The sequence below is a fragment of the Antechinus flavipes genome, chromosome 1 (genome assembly GCF_016432865.1).
Source record: "Antechinus flavipes isolate AdamAnt ecotype Samford, QLD, Australia chromosome 1, AdamAnt_v2, whole genome shotgun sequence".
NCBI classification, from domain to species: domain Eukaryota; kingdom Metazoa; phylum Chordata; class Mammalia; order Dasyuromorphia; family Dasyuridae; genus Antechinus; species Antechinus flavipes.
This window is the reverse complement of record NC_067398.1, coordinates 675,754,262-675,774,058: the sequence shown is the minus strand read 5'-3', so window position 1 is coordinate 675,774,058 and position 19,797 is coordinate 675,754,262. Positions and strand designations below refer to the sequence as shown.

At 44.5% G+C, this 19,797-nt stretch overlaps 1 protein-coding gene across 1 annotated transcript; it reads left to right on the top strand.

The window, feature by feature from the left end:
* Window positions 1-12,822: 12,822 nt before the first annotated feature.
* MPV17L2 (MPV17 mitochondrial inner membrane protein like 2) lies at window positions 12,823-19,791 on the top strand. Its single transcript, XM_051972340.1, has 5 exons — window positions 12,823-13,112; window positions 13,766-13,936; window positions 17,557-17,633; window positions 18,456-18,584; window positions 19,084-19,791. Exons 1-5 carry the CDS (start codon window positions 12,911-12,913, stop codon window positions 19,126-19,128), a joined length of 624 nt encoding a protein of 207 aa, XP_051828300.1. The 5' UTR covers window positions 12,823-12,910; the 3' UTR covers window positions 19,129-19,791.
* Window positions 19,792-19,797: the final 6 nt, after the last annotated feature.

The following is a 19,797-nucleotide window of genomic DNA, read 5'->3' as shown; positions in this document are numbered from 1 at the left end:
AATCTGAGAGGTGTGTAGTAGTATCTTAAGAGTTGTCTTAATTTTTATTTCTCTGATTAATAGTGATTTAGAGCATCTTTTCATATGATTAGAAATAGTTTTAATTTCTTCATCTGAAAATTGTCTGTTCATATCCTTCAACTATTTACCTATTGGAGAATGGCTTGGGTTTGAAAAGGAATTATTTGTACAAAACTATAATAGCTGTTTTTGTGGTGAAGAATTGGAAATCAAGGGGATTCTAATTATTTGGGAAAAAGCTGAATAAATTGTGGGTAGGAAGATAATGGAATACTTTTGTGCTATAAGAAATGTTGAGCAGGATATTTTCAGAAAAACCTGAAAAGATTTACATGAACTAATGAATAGAGATTGAGGGGGCTGAGCATGAGAGAGAGATGAGATATGAGGGTCATGGGATCTAAATTGGAAGGGACATTAGAGGTCATCCAGTCCAGTCTAGTATCCTCAGCTCAGAGCTTGGGAATGCCTTCTTGGATCTCAGGTTCTCTTCAGTTTCCTCAACAGTCAAATGGAGATATGACAGCACCTATGTGCCAGGATTGTCATGAGGATAGAGTAAGATAATACTAGTAAAGCTCTCAGAACTGCGCCTGACATGAAGTATTTTTGTGGTTTTTCTCTTTTTATTTATCATTTGTTAACATTCTTTTGAGATTTTGAGTTCCATATTCTTTCCCTTCATCTCACTTCTCCTGGACTCATTGAAAAGGAAGGGAATATGATACCAATTAGCATGTAAAGGCTTGCAAAACATTGATTTCCATATTAGACATAGGGAAAAAAAAAAAGGCAACAACAACCAAAAAAGTCATACTTCAGATGCATTCAGCATTTACCAGTTCAGTCTCTGGAATCAGATAACATTTCTCATCATGGGGCCCTTAGAATTGTTTTGGATCAATGTACTGATCCAAGTAGCCACGTCTTTCTCAGTTGGTCATCACTGCAATATGGCAGGTACTGTTCTCCTTACTTCTCTCTGCATCAGTTCATGGAAGTTGTTCCTGGTTTTCTGAAAGCATCCTGTTCTTCATTTCTTATAGCACAATAGCATTCCATCACAACCATATGGCACAACTTGACCCCCATTCCCCAACTGATGAGCATCCCCTTGACTTCCAGTTCTTTGCCACCACAAAAAGAGCTGCTAGAAGTTTTCTACACGTGGGTCCTTTTCCTTTTCCTTTGCTCCTTTTTTTTTTTTTTTTTTGAGGGGGGTTACAGATCTAATAGTGATACTGCTGGACCAAAGGGTAGGCACAGAGGGCTATAAAGTGTTTTCCAGAACTGATAGGAAGTATTCAATGTGTGTTTCCTTCCTTCTCTCCAGCTCTAAAATTCCACGTGTCTTTTTTATTGTGGCTTCCTGCTCTGACTTTCTATGTCCAACACTCACTTTTGTGATCTTATAGGATCACCATGACTGCATAATCCTCAGCCCAGTTGTTGGGATTCCCTTCCCCATATTTCTTCATTTCTCTGTCTCAGTCTGCAGTGAAGGCTGTGTCATAAAATCCATTCAGATTCTCTTCTTTCCAAAGTCCCTCTCCTAACCTGCCTTAATGTCCCCCAAAGTTTGGGGCAAGGTTATAGGAGTACAGAAAAGAACCTAGAATGTTCCACCCAGATTCCAAATGGGGGCCAGACAGACTTTTGTTAAATATCCTCAACTCCCAGCTTCCCCACTCCAACCACAGACCCTCCTCGTTGTTGCTTTCTGGAAGATGGCTCAGGGTGAGGGGCACTCAGAGAGAGTGAGGGAAACTCCCATTTCCAAAGTTAGTGAGGATCTTTGCAATTGCCAGGTGATCCAGCTCAATTCCATGCCAAGAGTCCTTTTCTCAAATTTCTTTTTTGTTTTTTAACATTTATGCTTTTGAGTTCCAAATTCTCTTCCTCCTTTGAGTTCCTGTCCCAGCCATTGAGAACCACTACGAAACTTATTATGCATACAGAGGCATACAAAACATATTTCCATATTCCCCCCCCCCCCAAAAAAAGAGAAAGAAATAAAGAAAATTTTACCTCCCTCCCCCAGCCTCAACTTTTGCTTCAGGCTGCAGTCAGAAATCGCCAGTTCTCCCTCTGGAAGTGGACAGCATTTTTCACAAGATGCTTTCTTTGAGATGTTGGGGACATTGTATTGGTCAGAGGAGCTGTCTGTCACCTTTGGTCCTGGTTACAACATTGTAGTTACTGTGTACAATGACCTCCTATTTCTGCTCATTTCTCTTTGTTCAGGGAAATCTCCCCAAGAGCCCCTGTGGGAAAGACTCGAATTCCAGGACTCCCTAAAAGAAGGTCCCGTATTCAACCTGGTCCACAACCCTTCATTTTTCAGAGGAGGAAACTGAAGACTCAAAGCAAGGACCACAGAGTTAAAGGAGAGGTCTCAGGAGATCCTTAGGGAATCACTTGTCCTAGCCATGTTTCTCTCCCTACCTTCCAGGCCACCACTGTGCTGGAACAGCCCCACCTGCCAGTCCTTCACCAACAGAATTCTTTACCTCAACATGATTCGGGGAGAGGCTCTGCTGCCCGAACCTTTCTTGGGGTATGTGACTGAGCAGTCCTTGGGACATCCTTTTGTCCCACTGGTGCAGCAGAGGGAGGCAGGGTGTAGAGTAGAACCCAGGGAAAGGGGATTCTCCCTTTCAGCCCCTCAGCTTAGTCTCTGCTCCTGCAACCTGTGTGATAAAAACCCTTGAGGAGGAGTTTGCCAATACTTTTGCTGTGATCAACTGTAAGTGTCTTCTGTAGATCCAAAGACCTCCCTGGAGCCTGTGAGCGTCTAGGGAGGTGGGAAGAGAAGGGAACAAAGATCTCTTCCTGGCTTTATCTGTCACTGCCTTGGGGCTGCAGCTGCACGGTTGGCTCCCTGAGCCCTGAGGCAGGACTGCCTTGTCCCCAGGTCACCTAAAATCCTTAGAACTTGTGATGGGCAGCTACTGGCTGTATGTAGGACTGTGGAAAAGTGGCTGCTGTTTCTTTGAGACTTCATCTCCTCATCAGTAAAGTGGGGTAGTTGAAAGGAGGTTGCTAGGATCAAGTAAAAGTAACATATGGCACGTGCCAAGACCAGTACTGTTTTCTGTTGTCTTAGGTGGATAAAGCATTAATGAATGGTCCCTGAGGAAAGATGGATGCTTTCTTTACCAACCTTGCTAATCAGGGGCTTTCCTAGAGAGTAGAATTAGCTGCAGTTTCTTCCATCTGCTTCCTCCAGTGAATGTCACATCAGGCCCAGCTCCTCTGAAAGTGTTTGTGTTGTTGGGGACCCAAAGATGGCAAGATTTCAGGAGATGAATTTGGAAGGCAGTAATGGGAGTGTGTTCCTTGAAGCAGTGACCATATCTCTGCCTTTCATTCTGTCTCCACTGCTTAGCACAGCGTTCGGCACCTGGCAATTGCTTAACATATGCTTGTTGACCGAGACTGGTGCAGGCAAAAGATGACTCTCAAGAACCTGGATGGGTTCATCTTGTAGGTGTTCCCTCTGCTGAGTGGGCAGAGAGGAGGTGGTCCTCCTGTGTCTTTTCATCCCATGGGGTCCTTGCCCATGTCCTCGGATGGCTTCTCCCTAGAGGCCCAAAGACTTTGCAAAGGTCACAGCTGCTAGCGCTACACTCACTCTCCATCTTTACCCCACACTTTTTATGTGAGTGACACACTACCTTTGTCGATCTTGTGTCCACTTCTCTTGTGACAGTCCTAGTCCGACTGGTCTGTGTGAAGGCTGCAGCCTTTTTCTGCCCACCATGTATCTCCCATGCTCTTTTGAGCCACCTGCATTTGTTCTCTTGGGGGGAGCCACCTATGCTTTTCATCTGTAGATATTCATCTTGGTATAGAAATGCCTGCGGCTTAGTCTTAGTTTTTTCAAGAAATTTGGTGAGTTGTCCACACACATTCTTGACTTACAGACCCCAGAACCCAAGTTTCCCTGAATCTGAGATCAGTTCTGCTGAGTCATCCTTCATCCAGAGAATTCTGGTGTTAAAAAGAGCATTCTCTGGTGACAGGGATGAACTCAAGTCACCCATCATCTACTGAGTGGCGGCTATGTCCATAGCATTGACTAGGCACTGGGGAAAAAATGACAATATAAAAGCCAGTCCTTTCATTGACACTTTCCTAGAGCAACTCATGAAACAGACAAAAATTATGGGGAATAAAAGAAAAGGTAATAAAAATGGCTGTTTCTCTAGCATTTGAAAGTTGACAAAGATCATTGTTCACAACAGCTCAGAGAGGAAAGTTGTGTGAAAATTTCTGTTGCTCTTTTTTAAAAAATGAATCATCTTTTCAAAAAATAGAAACTTATTTTCTCTGTCTCATACCTATAGTTCCCTCTTGCCCCAGTTGGCAAAAACAAGAAAAACAACAACCTTGTACCAAACATAGTTAAGTAAAAATAATTTCTGCATTGTCCAAAAAACATGTTTTCTCTTTCTGCTTCCTGACTTGGTAAGGAGGTAGGCAGCATTCTTCCTCATCCTCAGTCCTCTGGAAGTAGGAGACTCTTTTTTAAACTTAGGATAAGAGAAACTCAGAAAAATCAAAGGACTTGTCCAGAGTCCTACAGCTACTCAGAGTCACAGGATAATCCCATGAGCTTCCTGAAACTCTGCAGAAGCTGGTGGACAGACAATTGTCTTCCTAATTCCCTTTTTGAATTGCTGGGCAATTCCCCCCTTCTATATACACATTGTCCCCTAGAGCAAGGACTTACTCAGGTCAGTTTTTAGTGAATTTCAGAGATAGTGGGCACATTTTAGAGATTTGGAGCCAGAGGAGGAGGTGCTGGCTGGGGGGAGATGATTTCCCTTCCCCTGGTACTCGTCTATGGTAGCTGAAATTCCACTCCAGCTGAAGGTTTGTGTAAGGGAATGAGATTTAGATACCTAAACCCACTTTAATAATTGCTGAGAGAGGGGAAGGGAAAACTTAATGGTCAAGATTATCCTCCTTTCAGGGTAAAGGCTCCCTGGGTTTTTAATTCTCTTCTCTCTAGTCCTTCAATGATGTTGAAGAGATAAGTAAGGTTGGCTCAGTGATTCTGGAAGAAAAAAGGTGGGGGTAATGCTCTTCTCCAAATAATCACCTTCCCCTCTTTTCACAGTGTCTGAAGATCTATGCTCCTCATATTTCTGTGGATAACGCCATGAAATGTGAAAAGGGACCTCAAAGCAAAGAACTGATGCATTGAAATGCCATGATGATAAATCACCTTTCCCCAGCACATTTATATGTAACTTGGGTTCTGATTGAAAATATAAGAGCTGCAACCTATCCTTTCCTTACTTTACCTTTCTTCTGTTAACTTGGACCAGCCTTCTCCCCCCACACCACTAAACCCCCTTCTAAAGAGGGCAGAGAACCTAGATTTGCAGCTTATTTAAACTCCTTATTCTGTGACCCAGGCTACCCACTTTATCTTTGTATGCCTTCACTGGCCTGAACTTCCTCACAGGATAGTTGAGAGAGAACTGGGTGTAGTGTGCTTTCTACAGTGCCGTGCTGGGATGCCAAAATATACCATCCTCACTAGCTCTCTGGAGGATCTCAGGACCAGCCAGAGTCCTTGGTCTTAGAGAAGGAATGATGAGGCAGGGACCCACATGGATGGTCCATTTATTTCAAGTTCTCTCAGCCCTAAATCCCTTAGTACAATTACATCACTACAGCACACTGAGCATGTGCTAACTCTAGTACCATTATATCACCACAGCACACTGCGCATGTGCTAACTATAAGTACCCTGTTATTAATATGTAAATGTGTCTTTTACTGTACCTATTTCTGCTTCAAGTAGAACACAGGTTGTCACACCCCCCTGACTTCTCAGGAAAACTGAGATGCCCCAAGGACAGAGGGGGAGCTGAAGCAGACTTTGTCAGCAGGTTCCTTCTGGCTGAAGGGTTTTCTACCTCACGGAGAGTTCCCCCACTATCTGTGGCTCTCTACAACTGGGCTTGAAGAGAGAGCTGTTTTTAACTAGTCTCATTTTCCAGATGAGTAGAAGTCACATGAGTTGCCCTAGTCCCCAGGTAGTAAGGAGCAGAGCCCAGGTGTCCTGATTTCAAATGGTCTACTCCCTGTTGCTTATCTTGTCCATTCTAGTATTCACATGGAGCCTCCATTTATGCCTTTGATCATTCTACTCAATCTTCTCAAGAGATCTTCTTATGAGATAAGAGTTTCCCAGCTTTTAAAACTTTATGCCCCCTGACAACATATGTGTATGTGTGTGTGTATAAAAAACATATTTTTTAAACAGGATCATCTGACAAATTCAGCTGACTTCTTAAATGCATTGTGTTTTTACAATGAGATGAGTTGCCATGCCTCATTTAGAAATACTTTTAAGATGAGGGTGTCACCCCCTGAAACTAGCCATGTCTTTATTTGAAGACCAGTGGTAGTGGTAGGGGCTTGCCTGGGGCTAAAGGCGGTGCTGGTGATGGTAGTTCCATCTTGGGCTCAGGGTCCAGGACCTGAATTCTCCAGCAGATAGAGGAGGAGGAGGGAACAAAAGTGAGTAATATAAGATTAACTGTCCATATCTTTTTTTAGGGGGTGGTCCTGATGCCTGCAAAAGGGCAAACATCATATACTGGTACTGAACCTGCAATAGCCTTGGTCCGTTAATACAGAGATGGTATATTACTGGCATATAACTACCCAGTTATATAGCAGCAGGCAGTTCTTTTGGCTCCATGGGACCAAATCCCCATGAGCAGCCCAGATTTTGATGAATCTAGATACTTAGATCTTTCTGTATCTTCTTGGCAGGCTCAGGAAATCTCACCTTCTCTGGGGTTTTCTTGAAATAAAAATCTATTTTGAGAAACATGACTAAAGAGTTCTCTCTCTTTTAAAAAAAATTTTTTTTTAACAAGGCTAGAGGACCCAGGTCTCGCTAAGCTGACATTCTAAGGTTCCTTCCAGATGTGACATCATGTTCTAAACTCTTCTCAGCCTTGTGCCAAATTCCCTTCCTTGGATCATGCTCCTTTCTTTTCTCTACACTTGATGGTCTCTCCCAAGAATGATATTCTTGCCAGTCTTGATAGTCAAGTTCCACCTTCTCTTCTCAGAAATACATCCTCATTAGTAACACTGATAGTTCCTATTTCTATGACACTTTGCAATGAATCTATTTTTTTTTTAATTTAAATTCCCTTATATATACAAGACTATATATCCAAATACTTGGGACTTGTCCAAGTGATAAACCCAGACACACAGACCAATTAAAGAGCAATTCAATTCTGTGATTGAGTGTTGGGTTACTGGGTCTTCACTCTTTGTTGAAATCTGGGAAAACAGGTCATGATCATTGCATCAACAGAATTCTCTGAAAATCATTGTTGGCTGTTTGGAGACCTCCTTTCCTCCAGATCTCACTCCCCATCCCATCCCCTGACTATCGCAGTAATCCAGGTTTAAGGAAATAAGCATCTGCTCTAGTTGTTGGGAAGATGAAACCTACAAACCTTGCCCATAGCTTAGATCTGGAACTGAGATAGTGAGGAGTCCAAGATGACTCCTAGGTTGTGAGCCTGAGGTGACTGACGTGTGGTGGTGTCCCCTGGAGTAATAAAGAATTGTTTGCATGTGTGTTTGTGTATATGTGTGTGTGTGTGTGTGTGTGTGTGTGTGTGTGTGTGTGTGGTGGGGAAGGTTTAGGAAGAAAAATGAGTTCACTTTAGGACATCAATTCTATATATAGGGACTTCCAATTTGAAATTTCTAATGATCATTGAGGTCTGCAGACAAAATTGAATTCAAGGAAGCTGATGAGGTCATTAAGTAAAAGTGGAATTGTGGAAGAAGAGAAAAGGGCACACACAGGACAGAGCCTTGAGGGACACTGAAAGTTAGATGGTGTATACTTGATGCAATTCCAGCAAAAAAGACAGGTACTTACAGAGCTGGGAGAGAGCAGTCTTTTTTTCCCTTTCTTTTTTATTTTAGGGACTACTAGCATATAAAGATGGTGTTTATTGAGCTTGTTGAATTGTTTATATTTTTTCATTTACAATTCAAAAACCTTAAATGATTTTCTGATGCATCAAGAACTCTCCATCAGCATAATTCAGTCAACAAATGACACTCCTAATTTATCTCAAGCCTCTTATTGGATTCTTTTTTTCTTTTCTCCCCCCTACTACATGTTAAAACAATTTATCATTTTTTTGAAATTTTGATTTCCCAGTTTTATCCCCCCATCCCTCCTTACCTTTCCCCCACTATCCATGAGAGAGTAAGCAATCAGATATAGTTATTCATGTGCAAATCATGTAAATTTTGTGGTAGTTTGACATTTTTTAAAAAGTGAAAGAAAGCAAACAATGGTATCTTCTGTTTGTATTCTGACAATATTGGTTCTCTGAAAGCACACAGTATACTTCATCATTAGTCCTTTGATATTGTCTTGGATCATTGTATTGCTAAAAATAGCTAAGTCATTAACAGTCTTTCAGTGTACAATATTTCTGTTTGTATAACTTTCTCCTGATTCTGAGCAAATTTTGGTTGCATTGGTTTTGTTTGTGCAAAAACTTTAATTTTATATAAACACTATTTTACATTTTGTATTTCCTTTAGTCCTAAATTTTTCCCTTAACCATAAATCTGACAAACTATTCCATATAATTCTAATTTGTTTATGATATCACTCCCTATATATGAATCACATACTCATTACACCTTTTTCATATATGGTGTGAGATATTGATCTACACTGAGTTTCCACCATACTGTTTACCCAGTTTTTGTCAAATAATGAGTTTTTGTTCCAAAAGCTTGGATCTGTGGGTTTATCATATACTAGATTGCTTTGACCATTTACTATAACTTAATATGTACCTAATCTATTCCACTGATCCACCACTCTATTTCTTAGCCAATATAAGATTGTTTTGATAATTGCCATTTTATATTAGTTTGACATCTGAGATGGCTAGACCACCTTTCATCCTTTTTCTTTTTTCAACTGATTTCCTTGATATCCTTTGTTCTTTCAAGAAAATTTTATTACTTTTTCTAGCTCTAAACTTTTTGGTAGTTTGGTTCGGCACCAATTTAGGTTGAATTATTTTTTATATTGACTTGGCCTACCTACTACTTACTAATGAGCAATTGTTTTTCCAATGATTTAGATATTTCATTTTGTGAAAAGTGTTTTCTACTTGTCTTCATACAGTTTCTATGTTTGTCTTAGCAAGTAGATCCCCAAATAGTTTATATTGTTTTGTTATTTTAAATGAAATTTCTCAATCTTTTGCTCCCAGACTTTGTTGGTAATACTGATGATTTGCTGATGAGTTGTGTGGGTTTGTTTTATGTCCTGCAACTATCCTGCTTTAGTTGTTTCAACTTTATAGTTGATTTTCAACATTCTCTGAGTATATCATCTAAGCATCATCACCTGCAAAGAATGATAGTTGTTTCCTCATTATCTATCCTAATTTATTTTATTTCTTTTTCTTCTTTTATTGCTATAGCTAACATTTTTATTACAATATGGAACAGAGGTGATAATAGGCATCTTTGCTTTATCCCTGATTGTACCAGGGAGACTACTAGTTATTATTTCCAGATAATGTTTGCTGATGGTTTTTGGTACTGTAATTTTAAGGTGAGCTCCATTTGTTCCTGTGCTTTTTGGTGTTTTTAATATGAATGAGCATTATATTTCATTGTTTTTTTCTGCATCTATTGATACAATCATATGATTTCTTTTGATTAGTTATTGATAGGATCAATTATATTTAGTTTTCCTAATACTGAATCAGCTCTATATTTCTAGTATAAATCCTATCTGCTCTTAGTGAATGATTATGATATATTGCTATAATCTTGCTAATACTTAAATTTTTTGCATGAATATTCATTAAAGAAGTTGGTCTTAATTTTCTTTCTGTTTTGGCTCTTCCTGGTTTAAATTTCAGCACTATATTTGCATTGGAAAAAAAATTGATAAAACTCCTTTTTTGCCTCTTTTTTCAAAGGTTTATATAGTACTGGTATTGTTCTGATTTAAATTAAATGTTTTGTAGAATTTATTTGTGAATCTATTTGGCCCTGGAGATTTTTTATTAGAAAGCTCGTTGATGTCTTGTTCCATTTCTTTTTCTAAGACTAGATTATTTAAGTATTCTATTTCTTCTTCTGTTAAGCTGGGCAAAGTGTCTTTTGTGTTAGTTATTCAGCCATTTCACTTAATTTGTCAAATTTGTTGACATATAATTGGATAAACAAGATTTTAATTATTGTTTTAATTTCTTCTTCCTTGGTGATAAATTCACCCCTTTCATTATTAGTAATTTGGTTTTCTTTTTAAAATCAAACTCACCACAATCTGGAATTATGCCCAAAAAGTTATCAAACTGCGCATACCCTTTGATCCAGCAGTGCTACTAAAGAAGCCAAAATGTTTGTGGCAGCCCTGTTTGTAGTGGCCAGAAACTGGAAATTGAATGGATGCCCATCAATTGGAGAATGGCTGGGTAAATTGTGGCATATGAATGTTATGGAATATTATTGTTCTGTAAGAAATGACCAGCGGGATGAATACAGAGAGGCTTGGAGAGACTTACATGAACTGATGCTAAGTGAAATGAACAGAACCAAGAGATCATTATATACATCAACAACGATACTGTTTGAGGATGTATTCTGATGGAAGTGGATTTCTTTGACAAAGAGACCTGAGTTTCAATTGATAAATGATGGACAGAAGCAGCTACACCCAAAGAAAGAACACTGGGAAACGAATGTGAACTATTTGCATTTTTGTTTTTCTTCCCGGGTTATTTTTACCTTCTGAATCCAATTCTCCCTGTGCAACAAGAGAACTGTTTGGTTCTGCAAACATATATTGTATCTGGGATATACTGCAACATATCTAACATATATAGGACTGCTTGCCATCTAGGGGAGGGGGTGGAGGAGGGAGGGGAAAAATCGGAACAGAAGCGAGTGCAAGGGATAATGTTGTAAAAAAATTACCTTGGCATGGATTCTGTCAATATAAAGTTATTATAAAATAAAATAAAATATTAAAAAAAATAAAACTAACCAATAGTTTATTTTATTGTAGTTCCCTTCCACCCCCCGGAACTGGCTTCTAATTTTACTTATTAGTTTGTTTTCTTTCAATATTAGCAATCTCTTCTTTGATTTTTCAGGATTTCCAATTTATTAACTGAGGATTTTTAATTTGTTCTTTTAAAAATTTTTTAGTTGCACATCCAATTCATTGATCTGCTCTTTCTCTTGCAGTTTTCCTTGGTAATTTCTTGAAAGACATAAAATTATTTCTCCTGGAGCTATTTTCCAGATCAGTTGTTTTTTCAATGAGAAATTTCATATTTTCTTCTATTTGAAAAAAAGTTTTTCCTTGAATCTTGATATTTCACTTGCCTTATTCTAATTTTTAAAGAGTCATTGTATTCACTGAGTTTTTGTATTTCTCCACTTGGTCAATTCTATTTTTTAGAGAATTACTTTCTTCAGTGAATTTTTACATAACTTTCCATGCTGTTGAATCTTTTTTTGTGATTCTCTTGCATGTACTCTTAACTTCTATTCCTAATTTTGTTTTTACTTCTCTGCTTTTTAAAATCTTTTTGTAAGCTCATCCAGGAATTCTTATTAAAACTGAATCCAAATTACATTTTCCTTTGAGGCTTTACACATAGCTATTTTGGGCACTATTGTCCTCTTCTAAATTTGTGCTTTAATGCACAAAATAGGGATATCAGCACAACAGCTTTCTAGTGGCGAAAGTACCCTTCTTCCCTTCCCTCTCCCTTTTTGTTATTTCACCATTTTTTGTGCCTATTTTTGACCTTTTTTTTTTTTTTTTTGGATGAGCTCAAGCTCTCTTCCTGTCCTGTCCCGAGCTTCTGGTGCGAGGGCTCAGGGTCTAGCCGGAGGGAGAGGCCTTTGTGCTCATTAATTCTCGAGGTGAGAATAGGGCTTCCCTGGGGTATTAGTTTTCTGTGCTGGTCTGCCCCCTGTAGGGCAGGCGACATTTTCCTGGATTGCTAGCAAACACTACGGGTCAGTCAAGGCTATAAAGCCTTACTCATGATCTATTGGGAATGGGACTGCTGGGAGGCTGGCTTGCGCCGCTAACTAGGAGGTAATCCTTGAAGGAGGGTAAAGCCTTGCTGGGAGTTTGTCCCCAAGTCTCTGAGGCTGGCAGCTGCAGATCGACGTTTTATCAAAGGCTCTTCCTCAGGGGTTCAGCTCGAGACCCACACCAAGGTCTCGAAGGACTCTTCAAGCACTGCGGCCCCCCCCCAATGGAGGGCGCTGACAGACTCACTGACCACTCTTCTCTGCTTTTTGCGTATTTCTCAGGGGAAGAAACCGCCCACCTGGGCGGTCATCAGCTCTGTGCCCCGCACGGTCCACAGAGTTTTCCAGCGCCAGCGGGGATGCTCGCCCGGAAGTGTCCGAAACTCCGCGGAGACTCAGCTCAGACTCACTTCCGGATTGCCCCGACTGCGCCCCTTAGCTGGCTTCAAGATGGATGTTGGCGCTGTTGTTCAACCCGTTTTATTTATTTTCCTTCCTTTTCAGTGGGTGGCCTACGGGGAAACTTGGAAGTGGAAATCAGAAAGTGCATTTCGGACAAGTGAGAGCAAGGGCCAAGCACGGACTCGGAGGTCCCTTTTGAGCCTGCGCAGTTTTCACTTCCGTCTCGGGAGCCGTCAGGCCCCCGTGACGTCACCCTGCAGCCGGCTCGTTGCCGGAAGCATCGGGACGTGGGTCGCAGCGCGGGCCGTTTGGGAGCCAGAGCTCAGGCTACTGCCGTGGTGGTGTCCCGCGCGAGCTTCCGCTTCCTTCGGGGTCACCGCGGCTCGCGATGCCTCCGCCCGGGCCACGAGTGGTTGTGGGTCTTTTGGCCGCGTGGCGGCCGCTGTTCCGGGGCCGACTCCTGCTGGTCACCAATACGTTGAGTTGCGGGACACTCATGGCGGCGGGGGATGCAGTGCGGCAGGCCTGGGAGCGACGGCTGCCCGAGGGTGCCGCCGGGCCGCCCCAACCCATGGACTTGCGTCGCACAGGTGAGCTGCGACCCTTGACCCTGACTTCTGAACCCAGCAACACGTGACCTGCGCCCACAACCCCTCCCACCAAAACACCCTTACTCCCCCTGCCCCAAAGAGCGGGGCAGCACGGCGGGAGCTCGTACTGACACCTACTCCCCTCCTCCCCCAGAAAGGACGAGGCTGACGCTGACACCCACTGTCTCCCCTCTCCCCAGCTCCTGCGCTGGAGCGACCCCTATCCCTTCTCGCCACTCTCCAGCTCTAGAAGGCCCTCCCCAAAAGTCTGCAGAAAGCCCCGCCTCCTCCTTTCCCCCAATTCCCACCTCAGGCCCCCCCTTAATCTTGGGGAGCAAGCGAGAGAGCCAAGTGGATCTGGCGCTGAGCCTGAGGGCGGGAGTGACAGTTCAAATCTGAGCCCCGATCCGGTGTGATTCGGGGGCAAGTTCCTTAACCTGTCGGCCAGAATGTCCCCCTCCCCCCGTAGCTGTGCCGGGCGCCGATGGACATCGTGGCCCTTCCCTGGGCCCGCCTTCGGGCCCCGCCAGTGGCTGTCCGGGCAGCCTGGCCCTCCCGGAGGGAGAGGCGGATGGAATTGCTGGGGCCCGGAGCCCAGCCAGCCCAGTGGGTCAGGCTGCGCGGTCCCCTCAGCCTCTCTTCTCTTTGTGCAGCAAGAATGTTTGCGATGGGCTGCAGCATGGGCCCCTTCCTGCACTACTGGTACCAGTGGCTAGACAGACTCTTCCCTGCCATGGGATTCAAGGACATTCGGACCATTCTGAAGAAGGTGCTGGTTGACCAGCTGGTGGCGTCCCCTCTCCTGGGGGTGTGGTACTTCCTGGGTAAGTGGGGATCCGAAGCTCCTTGGGACCTGCCAGAATGTCCCATTTGTAAAAGCCCCTACAAATGGGAGAGACGCACGGGCCCTGGGATGGAAATCAGAGGGGAGAAGTGACAAAAAGGGGTCGTATCTCCTAAACAGCAAGTCTATCTTGTGTATTATCCTCCCTCTTGTTGCTTTTCTGCCAATCATCCATGGGAAACTAGATGATATAAGCCATGTTTTGTTTCATAAATGCAGATAAATAAAATTAATCAGTTCTATTCAATTGTGGGAAAAGAAAGACCCCCCAGCTCTACTTGCTCCTCTCCCAACTAGATGGAAATTCTTTTTTACTCCCATCCCCAACTTTAAAAGTCCCTCATCTTTTCTCTGGTCAGAAACCAGGTTTTCTAATTTTGCATCCAGTTAATTGATTTAATTACAGAGTGAGACAGATTTTTATGAATTAAAAACAGCTAATCGAGTAAGATCAATTAGTTGTTAATTAACTTTTTAATTCATAAAAATCTGTTTCATTCTGTATTCCCAGTCTTTGGGGAATCCATCCATTCATTATGTCTGTTTTGCTACTAAATTGGATAGCATGAATTGTTTCCTCACTTATTAAAACATATCAACCCATTATTATTAATTATTCAGGTTGGGCTCTAAGCCTAGCTGATCTTCCCTCTTCCCTCATGAGTTCTCATGAATTTTGATCCCCCTTTAAAGTGTGACTCATGGAGGGCTCCTGCTCCCCTCCTTGCTGCGCTCACTGTCTGGGTTCTGGGTCTCTGAGGTGCTTATTCTGAAAGGTTGGGCTGCACCTCATCCCTCACCGAGCCAGGCAGTGCAGAGAAGACCAGAGGGGTTGGTGAGTGAGGGAACCGTGATGGCGACGCCTGATTAGAGATCTAGAGCCAGAAGGAGATGAATGAGCCAAGTAAAACAACAGCACCACGGCCAACGCTTGTACAAACACTGGACTGTTCAGGGCACCTCTGGCTTTTGTTGTCAGGTCTTTTTAGTCGTGTCAGCTCTTTGGGATCCCATTTGGGTTTTCTAGGCAAAGGTCAAAGATTGGAGTGGTTTGCCATTTTCTTCTCCAGGTCATTTTGCACATGAGGAAACTGAGGCAAAGAGAGGTGAAATGACTAGAGTGTCTGAGGCTGGATTAACCTGAGGCTGGATTGGAACCTGAGCCTTCTTGACTCTGGGGCTAGTCCTCTGCACTTTGGCAATACCTGGCTTCCAAGGGAAATAGGGGAGGAATAGTTGTGGAGCTCTCATTTTAGGGCTATACGGTAAATACTCAAATAGCTGCAGTAAAAAATGGACCTCAGTAAGTGCATCGGTGGGAGATGGCGTTGTTCTTGAAGTCTTTCAGGGAGGAAACGTTTGCCTCGGCCCTGAGCCTTAAAGGATTGATAGGATTCCCGGAGGTTCAGATCCCAGAGCTCTGGCGATCAGCTCTCGGTGGTGGGGCCTGGGAGGTGGGCACAGGGAACAAGGGAAGGGTTTGGGGCCACACAGACCTTGTGGCTGAGGTGCAGGGTACTGTAGAGGGAGCAGGAGAAGAGGTGACCAGCTGTGAATCCTGCCTCCTCCCTCCTGCCCTCAGGCCACTGGCCCCTGGCTTTGCTTAACTTTGTTATGAGGGAGAGGCTTTGGGAACATGTCAATTGAGGGATGTAAAAAAATGAAAAGTATACTTTTTTTTTTTTTTAAAGAAAGCTAAAGGATCTTTAGCTTGTTGAAGATTTTGGATTTTCCATTTGCTCTTGGGAGACATTAGGGAATCATCCCTGAAGCTTTGTGAATAGAGGAATCCTATGGCCAGATTGAATTCACTTCAGCAATCAACAAGTATCTGCTGTGTGCAAGGCTAGAACTATGAGGAAGGAAAATGAGTGGGACTTTGTCTTACTCCCTAGAGGGAGCCACTAAGGATACACGCTTAGAGGGATGTTTTAAGAAGGCATTGCTAGCTGCTGTGTGGGAGCAGAGACTGGAGGCGGGAAGCTTATTATTTCTTAGCATGTTAGAACTGCAAATACTTTCAAATAGCTCATCTTTCCCATTCCCCAGTGCCTCCCCCGCAAAGTTCAAACACTTTGGCATTCAAACCAGACTTTCCGATTCCCAGTCCAGAGCTCTGTATGCTGTCCCTCAGCTATTGTTCCCGAGTTAACTTTGGGATTACCACCAGGAGCTGTCCAAAAAGGCATTTGTACATGCAAGACTGAATTCCCAGGGAAAGGTTGGGGCTAAAAAGGTAGATTCCTTGTGGTGGTTAACATCCAGAGAGTAGATGAGAAACCAGGATCGAATCTAGTGAGGAAAGAGCAAAGGAGTCAGTTATGAGCTTTGGAGAATACTATAGTTGGAGAAGAATCAGAACTATAGAAAGATGGTGAAGGAGACCTGGTATTATCTCCCAATTCTTCTCTTCTTTTTCCCCATACTGGCTTTCAGGGATCCCAAGGGACCTCAAGACCCTGCCAGGATGTGGGAAAGGAGGCCTGCCCTCTGAGTCTCAGGAAACAAGTCTCCAAATAAATAAATAGCTTAATAATGAGTCTGGGCCACATTCTCTCTGACCAGTTTGCATCCTGTGCTTCTGTGGTTTTAGGTTCCTTTTACCAAAGGGGAGAAATTGACCCTGGGTCCAAGGAGAATGTGAACTTGTGTGTGATATCACTTTTCCACAATTCCTGCTCCTAGAGGGAAGGTCAAGATTAGTGGGTCTTAGAGCTCCGAAGTTCTGAGCTGCAGAAGAGCTAAAGTTGATTGGATGCCCACACTAAGTCTGGCACCGATAACGGAGAGGGTGGCTCTTGGGGGTATAGGCCTTCAAGCTGCCTAAGGATGGTTAACTCGTCCAGGTCAGAAATGGAGCAGGCCATCATTTCTGGGTCCAACAGCAGTAGTAGGGATTGGGTCTGGGAGTGAATACAGTGTTTCCAGGGTGGGTAAAATCAACTTAGAAAGAAAGGAGAGAAGATTTGTACAAATAAAGCCTCTGACCTTCCAAATAATCCCTGCAGGCAGCTCTGGGGCTTCCAAGGAACTGTGGCAATCTAGAGGTTAAAGGGGGATGGTAAACAACTATTTAGGTGGGGGATGGAGGGGATTCTGGCAAGAAATGTATTGAGTGAGGAATACTCCAGGTAGGAGGCTGAAGACTCAAGAAAAATTGGGAAATCATTCCAGAAAACAGTTCTTATTGGGTAGTGGTTGTGGAAGCCATTCTCAGGGCTTTCATGGAGATTAGAGAGATTTGTTGGTTTTCTCACTAACCAACTCTGCTTGGGAGAACTAGAAAGATTCTTTTCTATGCCTGAGGCTCCCTTGAACCTTCTTCCTCCTTTGGGGGTTTAGGCTGCCTCCAGGCAACTCTTCCTCCTCCCCTTGTCCTTTACTCATTAAATACCATCTCTAGGGATAGAAAAGAAGCTTCTGGGACAGCTCAGGCAGGATTCCTGTGAGTCAGAGGGAAGTAAGCAGCCAGTCCTTATCCACACACACTCCCAAGCTGTGTCCTGTTGCAGGGCTTCTCGAAGAGTCAGGGCTTCCTGGTCCCCTTACCCCATCCCCACCACTCTCCTAACCTCCTCTACTCCTCTTCTCTGACTGCAGGAATGGGCTGCTTAGAGGGCCAGAGCCTGGACACATCTTGTCAGGAGCTGCAGGACAAGTTCTGGGAGTTCTACAAGGTAACCTGACCATGAAACCTCATGACCTTCCCCTTTCCTGATAGTCACCTAGCAGGGGGGAGAGCCTGGGTATTAGAGGTCAGAGGTCCCTCAGAAAACATCCAGATTCAGCCTCCTCATTTTAGAGAGCAAAAAACTGAATTTGTAAGATGTTAAGCTGGGATTTGAACCCAAGTCCCCTGATAACAAAATTCAGCATTCTTGATACTGTGCTGCACTTCCTGATATCAGTCCAAACCTAAACTCACATGCACCAGCAGTGGTACCCCAGATCTCCTCTCTCCATAGTCATCTTAGTGAAGTCCTGGACTCCACAGGCCCAGGCTTTGGGCCCAGTCAGCAAAGTCCTCTGGATTCAGGGAGAGGACAGCTGGTCACCTGGACTTAAACCTTTGGAGACAAGTCATTCTTTCTCTGACCTCAGTTTCCTTGTGTGTAAATGGAGGGATGGTCTTTGAGGATGCTTCCTACTTTGGGGTCTTTGGAGCTGGCCATAAGCGGAGAAACAGCCTTTGAGCTTTGGTCTTGAGGGGATGTTGCCAGTGCCGGGCTGGCCTTTCCCAAACTGAGCCCCACTCGGGTCCCTGCTGTTGTCTCGGACGCAGCAGAGAGGGGCCTGCCTGCTGGTCACGGTCGCCTTTCAGAGGGACCCTCTCCCCAATGGAGCAAGGCCGGAACGGAGTCTGCGTGTTGTGTTGTGTGACTTCGCTGAGCGTGTGGGCATAATAACCACACAGGGACTGCTGTTAGAGCAGGGGTAGGGCAGTGCAGCTTTGACAGGCAGTTTTCCCAAAGAAGTAACTCTGCTCTCCCTCCTGCCAGGCTGATTGGTGTGTGTGGCCAGCAGCCCAGCTGGTGAACTTCCTTTATGTGCCTACCAGTTACCGAGTGATGTATGTGAACGGCATGACTCTGGGTTGGGACACCTACCTCTCGTACTTAAAGCACCGGGTGAGTCCTGGCTGGCCCCTGCTCTCCTCCCATCTCAGGCCTCAGCTGTTGAGTTAGGGCAGCAGGTCCCAGATACTCGGAGCCGTCCTCAGGAGACCACACGGGCCTTCGCAGCAGGGCTGGCCAGGGGAATGCAGGGAGAGGGGGAGGTCGGGGCGCTTGGAGCCAGATGTGGGCCTTTGCGCCTTTCTGTTGTGAGGTTTCAGCATCAGTGGGGTCTGGTGGAGATGACGTGGGGCGGGCTGGGAAGCCAGGCTGCAGCACAGCGGCCCCTTTCTCTCCTCCTGGCTCTGCTTAGCAGCTGGAACATCGGCATGGGCAGGGGAAGGGTCGCATGGGACAGAAGGCCCTGAGTTCAGACCCTGCCTTCCAGCTGCATTCGGTGCGCCCTGTGTATGGCAGCATCAGTGGAGGGGCTCAGGGTGCCCTTTGCTGAGGGCTGCCACATGTGCAGGATAGAGAGGTGACGCGGCCCCGCATTGCTCTAACCCTCCCACAGGACCACCTCCCCGGCCGCTTGGGCATTGCCTCCCACACTGACTGAGATGCTGGATGGGGCTGAGCCTCTGGCAGTGGCAAAACCTGGCATAGTAGGCCCAGGCAAGGGCATCTGGAACTGGGCCTGGAGCTGTCTGAGCACAACTGGACCCTAGAAGCCTAATCAAAGATTTCTGTGTAATTTGTTAACTAATTCACTGTGTCCAGGAGACAGGGAGGACTACGAGCAGTGTGGCCCCGAGTCTGTTCAGTCTCACCCTTCCAAGTGGGACCCCGCTTCTCTGCAGATGAGAAGCCAGGGATCTCAGAGCACCTTACGTATCAGAGCCATAGAGCCCCTTGAAGGAGCCCACTTTGCACATCATTACAAGACCAGTGCCTTCTGTGAACGCAGCCCATGGAGCGCTGGCCTGTAGGATGTAAAAATTAGAGTCCTTGGGCTTGAAGGCCAGAGAAAGAACAGGGGTCGGCCTTGTGTTCCCCTGACCCCAGAGCGGAAGCTAAACATCCCAACCATCTTCCGTTAGCTCTACAGAGCCAGGGCCAAAGTCACTGGCAGTGGCAGGTGGGCAGGATCAGACCTGGGAGATGCTGTCACCTCCCTGCCGGGAGCAGGCCTGAGCAACTTGGTGGCCTTATAACTTCAGGTAGGAAGCTTGTTCTGGGATGGAAGATGTCTTGGACTAATAAATAAAGATTCTAATACAGATGGGCT